Source organism: Haplochromis burtoni, unplaced genomic scaffold, assembly GCF_018398535.1.
Source record: "Haplochromis burtoni strain Fernald_Lab_line unplaced genomic scaffold, NCSU_Asbu1 Contig_428, whole genome shotgun sequence".
NCBI lineage: Eukaryota > Metazoa > Chordata > Actinopteri > Cichliformes > Cichlidae > Haplochromis > Haplochromis burtoni.
The window spans coordinates 425,684-434,815 of NW_024582789.1; the positions used below are offsets into that span (position 1 = coordinate 425,684).

General features: G+C 40.7%; 1 protein-coding gene across 2 annotated transcripts in view; it reads left to right on the plus strand.

The window, feature by feature from the left end:
• Positions 1 to 1,032: 1,032 nt before the first annotated feature.
• chrnd (cholinergic receptor, nicotinic, delta (muscle)) overlaps positions 1,033 to 9,132 on the plus strand; it is a 13,328-nt gene continuing 5,228 nt past the window's right edge. Inside the window, exons 1-10 of one of the 2 annotated variants that reach the window (XM_042213238.1) lie at positions 1,033 to 1,168; positions 2,994 to 3,152; positions 3,263 to 3,307; positions 3,393 to 3,502; positions 4,434 to 4,589; positions 4,746 to 4,858; positions 5,716 to 5,916; positions 6,379 to 6,490; positions 7,403 to 7,517; positions 8,709 to 8,919. In XM_042213238.1, the coding sequence (XP_042069172.1) occupies positions 3,000 to 3,152; positions 3,263 to 3,307; positions 3,393 to 3,502; positions 4,434 to 4,589; positions 4,746 to 4,858; positions 5,716 to 5,916; positions 6,379 to 6,490; positions 7,403 to 7,517; positions 8,709 to 8,919 (1,216 nt within the window). In that variant the 5' untranslated portion in view covers positions 1,033 to 1,168; positions 2,994 to 2,999. The remainder of the gene's footprint in view (positions 1,169 to 2,993; positions 3,153 to 3,262; positions 3,308 to 3,392; positions 3,503 to 4,433; positions 4,590 to 4,745; positions 4,859 to 5,715; positions 5,917 to 6,378; positions 6,491 to 7,402; positions 7,518 to 8,708; positions 8,920 to 9,132) is intronic. The other variant, XM_042213237.1, reaches the window with a different exon arrangement.

Here is a 9,132-nt window from a genome sequence, read left to right on the forward strand (position 1 = left end):
TTGGCTGTTCCGGTCCACACTGCTGACATTTTGTTTAGCCTAGCTACAGCAGCCTCCAGTTTCTCTCTTTTTTTAAATCTGGAGTCGCCAGTCTCACTCGCCTGACCCTGTGCCTGTTTAGCACGGGATGTCCCCCTAGTGGCCAATCTAAAAAACTACAACAGAAATGACAAGCCACCCTCTGATTAATGAAATAAGTTGGTATCGGTTCATGGTATCGGTTAACTTTTACGAGTATGAGTACGCACACATTTTACAGTATCGGCCCCGATACCAGTATCGGTGTATCCCTAACGGTCTTGTTTAGCCTCCCTGTACTCTAAGCAGGTACAGAGGATGGCTTTATCAGTCCTTAAAAATGGTTCCCATCCTCTAAGGGCTGAATTTCAGCTTCTTTCCTCAGGACGGAGGTTTCTGTTTCCGGGATGCAGGACAAAGCGTTATAAAAACAGCTTAGTGCTTATTTAATTCAGTGACAGCAACAGGGACAGTTTTTGTTTTTGATTCGAAATGTTTAAATTACTATACATGTGCTACAGTGAGGTTTATATTTTTATTAGGTATGTGTGTTTTTGAAGGGATGCCAAATGCTGTCATTTTTCTTGCCTGTGGGTATAAATAAAGTTACCTTGAACCATGAGAGTCAAACACAGCTTACTGTGAAAACATTAGAATAATAGTAACTAACGATGTAATGGTATGAGCTTTGAATCCAGCAGGTCAGCAGGGAGAAACAGGAATCAGGATTTTTTTTTCTGCCCAAATATAAATTAGAGGGATGATCGATTTATTTGTACCTGCTTCCATATTTATTGGTGTTTGAATATCGCCTGTCTGTGACATCATACAGACCCAAGAGTGAAAAAAGTGTCTCAAACTGAGTGTTTTTTTTTTTTTTTAACTTATTCAGATCTCATAATTTAAAACTCCATGTTTATTATCAGTTTCCCGTACGGGGTGGAGGTGACAGCAGCTGGCGGCTCAGGCCTGCTCTGTGCTTTCTATTTTCTGCTCTGTGTGTCTGCAGCTGTTGTTTGTCACTCTGCCTCTCGGGTTCTGGCAGCAGGTCGGTGGGTGAAAGGGCTCTGGACCTCTCACTTCCACTCAGCCATGGAGCTTCAGCGTGCAGCACTGGCCACTCTGTTCCTGCTCACACTGCTGTCGTCGGGTAAGTTAGTGAAAACATTAAGCTGATAACCTGACGAAATGTTTTCAAAGCAAATCTTTTATTTTAAAGGTTGAAAATATCTTTAATCATAAAGCAGAAAGTTTATTCTTACTGGAAAATGTAATCTACAGCTAAAGCAGTTGGTCTGTTATGTGACAAACTAAACTTTTGTGTCAGACTTATTTCAAGTCTTTTTTTTAAATGGAAGTGTTTTTTGGGGGGGTTTCTAAGGAAGGACTCATTGAGCAAATAGTTGGGTATTGAGACAGTACAGAGTTTTTTTTTAAATCCAAATTAAAACCTCATTAGTGAAAAATGATCATCTCAAATAGAGAAATGTAAACTCAGTGATGTGCAGCGTGCCCTTTGAATCAGATTGGTGAAAATCAAAGCGCTGCTGTGTGGTGAGCTGTAGGATGGGAAGCCAGTTATCCGTCGTGGTCGATGGATCTGCAGAGCAGCTGTGAAATCCGAGCAGCATGAAGCATTCATGCGCTTGGATCCCGTCTGTTTTCCTCTCTGAATGTCATGCTTGTTTACAGTGTATTTGTGTCACTAGGCCTGGCCGTTAGTCAAAAAACAAACTAAAAACAAACACAAAAAGATGTCACCTGGACTTTGTGGGATTGTGGATTTCTAAATTGAGCAGCACATTCTTTGAGTTTAGAGATGAGTTTATGTTTGACCTTGGAAACAGGAGCTGGAAGCCCATTAGGAAGCAACATTGAAGCTTTCAAGTGTCTCATCTCCTGAGCAGATGGAGTCGCTCTGATTCAGCTTTGGACTAATACTGGGATCAGACTCCACACTGTAAACCAAACTGTCACTGGTGATACCGTTTGATTTATTTTGATCTTAAGACTCAGATTTTAATTTAAAGAGTAAACATGTCTAAATTCAAACACCGTCAACAGAAAGAAGCTGGTTGGGGGGGTCTGAGCTAGTGCAGGGAGCCGAGTTGAGCTGCACTGCTTCATACTCTCTACACGCCTCATCCACGTCATACCCCACCTGTCCCTCTGATGTCAGCACTGCTGCACCCACCCAGCATCCACCTCTAATGTTTGCAGTTGATCTTTAGACCTTCCCATTGTTCTGAGCACTGGTCAGTCCAAAGAGTTTACTTCACCTTAAAATATAAAACACCTTGAAGTGACTGTGGTTGAGATTAAGCTCAGTGTAAGTAAAATTGAATTGAACTGAAATGAATTAGCAGTATAATATGAAAGGCGTGTGTGTTTTCATGTATGTCTTCCTTCCATATTCGGCAATAAATGACTGGCTGGAAGGTGACGAGAGGAGCTGGGATTAAAATCACTCTGAGCAGGGTCAGAAGTGTCAGCGTGAGCAGCGAGTCAAGGAAAAAAGTGGCCCATCTAATCATAAAGATCCTGAAAAGCATTGGACTGCAACCAGAAATTATTAACAACAGCAAAAAAAAGCTGTTTTTTAAAATAATAGATTATTACGTGATGAGAAAAAAATGAAAACTGACATCTTTGTGCAAAGTTTTAAAGATAACTTGAAAAAAGGTAGAAAAAAGTAAAGTTGCTTTTTCTTTTAACTCATGTTTAATTATAGAAATGGATTTACTGTTGCGTGTCTCATTCCTCCTTCACAGTACTGGTTGGTTTCTAGGTTTCCAACAGAGTTTTTTGCCCACTGGCTCCTCAGCAGGTTTGGTTTGCTCATCTTAAATATTGAAACGTGTCCTTTGTTGGCCTGCTGGACTTTTGTATAATCTCTCCCAGTTTTGGTAGGAGCAGCTTAGAGAATATGAACAGCAGTTGTAAAACGTGTGTGTTTTAATCTGTGTGTGTGTTAGAGTGCAATGGCAGGAACGAAGAGGAGCGTGTTATTGAATACGTGTTCAAAGAGATGGGATACAACAAGGAGCTGCGCCCCGTCGAGAAGCAGCAGGATGTTGTCGATGTTAACCTCGCCCTCACGCTCTCCAACCTCATCTCTCTGGTTCGCAGCTTCTGTGTGTTTATGTAGTTCATCCTGTCATTAAAACTTTAAATGTGTCCGTTAGGTTTAAATCGAACACATTCAAACAGAAACATCGATGTTTGTCTTTGTTCTCCTCTGTAGAAAGAAGTAGATGAGACGCTGCTGACGAACGTGTGGCTGGAAATTGTGGGTAACAATTCATTCTTTTACATCTTCATATTCAGTACTTGCAGCTCTTTATTTACTTCTGTGTGTGTGTGTGTTATGGCAGACGTGGACTGACTACCGGCTGACGTGGAATTCCACAGAGTTTGGTGGCATTGAGATACTCCGGCTGCCGCCCAGCATGGTGTGGCTGCCGGAGATCGTTCTGGAAAACAAGTGAGGTCACACAAAAAAACCTCATTTTTATGTCAATGGAAAATTAAAAATTTTAAATGTATTTGTCCGTCTCTATGAGATAAGTAAATGAAAACTATTTTGTCATGATAATCCCAGTCATTAAGGCCTGGCCCTGTTTTTGCCACCCTGAGTGAAAACCACTGCTGGTATTCTGTGGATTTATGAGACAAAAGCTGAACTTTTTGGGAGGTTTGAGTCCTGTTACATCTGGTGTTAGACCAAGCCAACAGCAAAAGAATGGTGTAGGGGCTACTTTGCTGCTTCAGGACGATTTGGTGTAATTGATGGAACCATTAATTCTGGTCTGTTTGGCCATTAATTTGCTGTCTTGAACCTTGGGAGCACTTGTATTATACAGCAGGACAATGATCCAAAACACAGCAGGAAGTCCATCTGAGAATGAGTGAGTCAAATGCTTTGGTGTGACCTTAAAGCTGCTGTTCATGCTCAAAAATCCTCCAATGTGACTGTATTAAAACAACTCTGCAAAGTAAAGTTGGCCAAACTTCCTCCACAGTGATGTGAAAGACTCACTGGCAGTTATCTCAAACACTTGACTGCAGTTCTTGCCGGTAAGGCTGGCACATGTTATTAGGTTTTTTCACGCAGGTTTGAATGTTTTTTCCCTTAATAATTAAAATCATAATTTAAAAACTACATTTCTATTTACTCAGGTTGTCTTTAAAGATCTCAAACATTCAAGTGTTGCAAAAACTTTTTCACAGTACTGCAAAACCAAATCAGTTTTAAGGCTACACTTTGTGTTGATCTCCTTAAATTACAGCTGAAAGTCTGCACTGATGTAAAACCCACTGTGGTGGCGTAAAGAGCCCAAATAAAATAAATAAATCATTGTGCAAAAACAGATTTTCCTAACTGTATGTCCTTTCCTCCTTCCTCCATGCCTCAGTAATGATGCCCAGTTTGAAGTGGCCTACTACAGTAATGTACTGGTGTATGAAAATGGTTTCTGCTACTGGTTGCCACCGGCCATCTTCCGCTCCTCCTGCTCCATCAACGTCAGATACTTCCCCTTCGACTGGCAGAACTGCACGCTCAAGTTCACGTAAGAAAGAATTATTTAAAGCTCTCTGTTGACAATTATGCATCCAAAATCAGAATTTACAGCCTGCTGTGAAGCAAATCTGTAAAGTTTTTATGGTGTTTTTCTCCTGAAAGATTTCAGATTAATTTAATCCGTGTTTGTCACGGTGCTTTGCAGCTCTCTGACCTACAACGCCAAAGAGATCCGGATGCTCCTGAAAGAAGAATACGCCGGAGAAGTCGCCAACTATACAGTAGAGTGGGTCGTTATTGACCCTGCTAGCTTTACAGGTAGATGTTCTTTTCTGCACTCCAGTGTTATGTTCACACTTTACTTTTCCCTGTCAGAAATGCCCATGCCATACTGTACTGTAACTCGATCCCGTCCAAATATATATTTCTGGCTCATCTGGAAAAGTGTCCGTGCAGTCGTCTGTCCACAAAGAACCACACCTCCTCCCACAGTGTTGGTCAGGATTTGCACATAAAGATCATGTAGCTGGTCTTCTTGTCTTGAGCTTTGCATCTTGTTGTAAACCGTCTGTATTTGTATTCATGAAGGCGTCTCTTGATTGCTGACAGTGATACTCTTACCTCTTTGAGTCTCTTCTTAAGGTTAGATCTTGTGAAGTTAGTTTTCTTAACCATGGAAAAAATTCTGCCATCATCCACTTTAATTGTCTTTTGTGGTCTTTCTGGGTTTTTGGTGATCCTGAGCTGGTCAGTGGATTCCGTCTTTTTATGAATGAACCAGACTGAAAGTGTTGCTCTTTCTTCGATGGGTTTATTCAGTTTTTTCAGCCCAACTCTGGCCTCTTTTATTTCATCACCAGTACATCAACACCTCATATGAAGAGTTCCAGTGAAACTCCAACACTTTTATTGCATCTTTATAAAAAATGTATAATTACTGTAGTGTGCAAGGCAAAAAAAAAAAAAAGTTTGGACTTCACTGCATTTAGATACATTTTTCACAAACATGGACATGAAAAACACATTTTAGTGCTTCTAATGTCAAAGAACAGACATCTTTTCACTTTAGGCTGAAACGACGCAGTCAGGTTTGGCAGTCAAACGTGGAGGAAGCGCCGTTATGTAAACTTTCTTCTGTCTGGGTCTCATCTCATGTTTTCCACTAATGTTGGCAGAAAACGGTGAGTGGGAGATCGTCCACCGGCCAGCCAAGAGAAACATCTACAAGCACATCCCCATGGACAGCAACAAGCACCAGGACATCACCTTCTACCTGATCATCAAACGCAAACCTCTGTTCTACATTGTCAACATCATCATTCCCTGTGTGCTCATCTCCTTCCTGGCCTGCCTCGTCTACTACCTGCCCGCTGACAGTCAGTGCACGTTTAAAGAGCAATTTCAACCATGTCTCTGTAACCTGTGGTGTTACTGAGCTGTGCAAATATTCCTCGACATGCACAGAGACACACTCAGTTTTGTTTTTTTTATAAGACAGAGAAATGTGCCAACTCTGAAAGCTTATAATCTTCTGCAGGCTGTCAACAGGAAACTGCAGCAAGGCAGAAAATTAATATATTTGTAAACTAATTATAATTAAATCATTTATATTTTTAAACATTAATCTGGGAAAAAGTCAGAAATCACCGTAACTGGGAATCTCCTGTCGATTCCTCTGGTCTTAGTGTAAACAGAGCTCACCTGCAAACACTTTGCAAACACTTTGCAAACACTGGGCTCTTAAACTGCCCAGAAATACTTTGTTGGAGGTTTAAAATGATTCCAGTTTGAACTGGTTTCCTTCACTTGTTGAAACAGTTTGTGCGTTTTGTGTGCAGGTGGCGAGAAGATGACCTTGTCCATCTCTGTGCTGCTCGCTCAGTCTGTCTTCCTGCTGCTGATCTCTCAAAGGCTGCCGGAAACTTCCATGTCTGTGCCGCTTATTGTTAAGTAAGAAACGCAAAACATACTCCCAACAACAGCTGGAAACATCAGCTTTAGATTCAGATTGAAGCTTTTCCAAGTGCTTCATTATAATATGCTGGTTTTCTTCAGTAAACATGAATGATTTCTGTTTGCACACAGCAACATGATTATTTCAGAGAACAGTCAGAGTTACCAGGGTCAGTGTTATTAGCCTTCTGACGCCCTTTTTATTGAGCCAGAGCACAAACCACTGCTGTGCAGGGATGTACTTAAACTTTGCAATGCTCAAAGTTTGTAGAAGTGAGTTAAACATGCAGTTTAAAAACTTCAACAAGGCTTTAACATGTCACCTGAGAAAGCATCATGCCAAAACCAGATACATTTGTTTAGATTTGAGAAAAAGAATCGTTGATGCTCACAACGCAGGAGATGAATATTCAAAGTTAGTATCACAGCGTGTATCATGAACTGGAGTGAGAAGTGTCGTCAAGAAATTCAGAGATACGCAGGACAGAACGAGCCTGGCAGAGGCAGGAAGCAAACGAAAAACGACTGAGATATGTGACGTCCAACAGTTGGGAATTGTAGCCTCAAAGGAGAGAGTCATGAGAGGAATGGACTGCAGGACAGAAGCCTTCAAACGGGACTGAAGTAATAATGAGAACTTGGAGAAAGAGTCTGCATACTGGAAGTGCATCATTTGTTCAGTAAAGTGTAGCACAGCTGTTTGCTTTGGAGCCAGTTTGATGCCCAGAATTACAGTTTTCCTGTTTGGGGTGAAGACTCTCCAAATATGGACTGCTGTTTTTTAAAGTTCCCAGTCTGTAAACACTCGCTGACAAATAACAAGAAATGAAAAGTGAGAAAATAATGTGTATATTTAATTTAAAAAAGAAAGAAATAATAGATCAAAGCTAAAGTTAAACTGTCTCTCAGGTATTTGATGTTCATCATGGTGCTGGTTACTGTGGTCGTTTTAAACTGTGTGGTCGTCCTCAACCTGCACTTCAGGACGCCGAGCACGCACGTCATGACTGAGTGGACCAAGAGGGTAAAACACACACACACACACACACACACACACCATGTGATGTACATCCTGTCCAGGTGAAATGAATTTATAAAATATACCATTCAATGCACAAACATATTACACATTTTAAGCAGCAGCCAAAGAATATTTCTGTGCATTTATTTTAAATCTCTGTTGCACGTTTTAAAAACTTATTAAAAACTAATTTATTTATTTAGAACTTATTTCTAATAATAATAATACATTTCATTTAAGGGCGCCTTTCAGAAACCCAAGGTCACCTTACAAAAAACACAATTAATAAAAGAAACAATAGTCATAAAATACATAAAATAAGTTAAAATTACAAAACAGAGCTTGACAACAGATAAAATCAGCATTAAAGCGAATAAGCCAGTTTAAACAGATGTGTTTTGAGCTGTGACTTAAATACGGAGAGGGAGTCAACAGGAGGAAGGAGGAGGAAGAGAGCTCCAGAGCCGAGGAGCAGAGCGACTGAAAGCTCCGTTCCCCAGAGTACTAAGGTGTGAGGATGGAGCAGTAAGATGAATAGCAGATGATGATCTGAGAAGGCGGGAAACAGTGGTGATATGGAGCAGGTCACACAAATATGAAGGAGCAGATTTATGGATACACCTGTATGTACGAAGTAAGATTTTAACTTTTATTCTGGCCTCTATGGGCAACCAGTGAAGCTGCTGAAGAACTGGGGTAATATGAGCTCTTAACGGAGTGCAAGTTATGACCTGAGCTGCAGAATTTTTTATTTGCTTTGCATCTTTCTCTCACAATATTTTCCCAGCTTATTTTAATGCTTTGCTGCTTATTGATGTGTATTCACTGATTCACACTGACAGTGCTGAGGCAGCACAGCTGAAAATAAAATAATAAAGTAAAATTAATTCAAAAGCAAAAATAGGAGAATCAATATCAAGGTACATAACTACAGAATTAAATACTACAAATATCTATTTATGGCGTATTTGAGCATTAATTCAATGACTACATTTTTAAGAATATTTATGGCATTAAAATTCATTTGTTTATATTTGATTTACTTTTGTTTGTCCAATATATGCCAACTTAAAGTGTCAGCTTTCAGACACACTGCAGTGTAGCACTGTAATAGTGCCATACAGCAATAGTAATGTATTAAATATAAAACTTTCTGAGTTTTATGTAAATAAACACGTTTCTCTCCACGTCCAGTTTTTCCTCGAACGGTTGCCTCGGCTCTTGCTCATGTCCCACCCTGCGGAGGCAGAGCCAGCGTGGGATGGAGCGTTGCCGCGACGATCGAGTTCAGTGGGTTACATCGCCAAAGCGGACGAGTACTACACCGTCAAGTCTCGCAGCGAGCTGATGTTTGAGAAACAATCGGAGAGACACGGCTTCACCACTCGAGTCACCCATGCAGCATGTACGCACCGTCGCCTGAGTGTGTTTATAAGATGCTGCGTTATTGTGACAGGAAATCAGATGTAGTGATGTGGCCTTCGTCGCCAGGCTTCAGCACATCAGTATTACACGTAGTTTTGTGTTGGAGTCTGATGCTGCTGGGGCCAGCTGTTTGGTCGTATACGTGATCAGTGGACTCTGCAGTAAAACCTGCAGAGAGGATGTTTAAATTGAG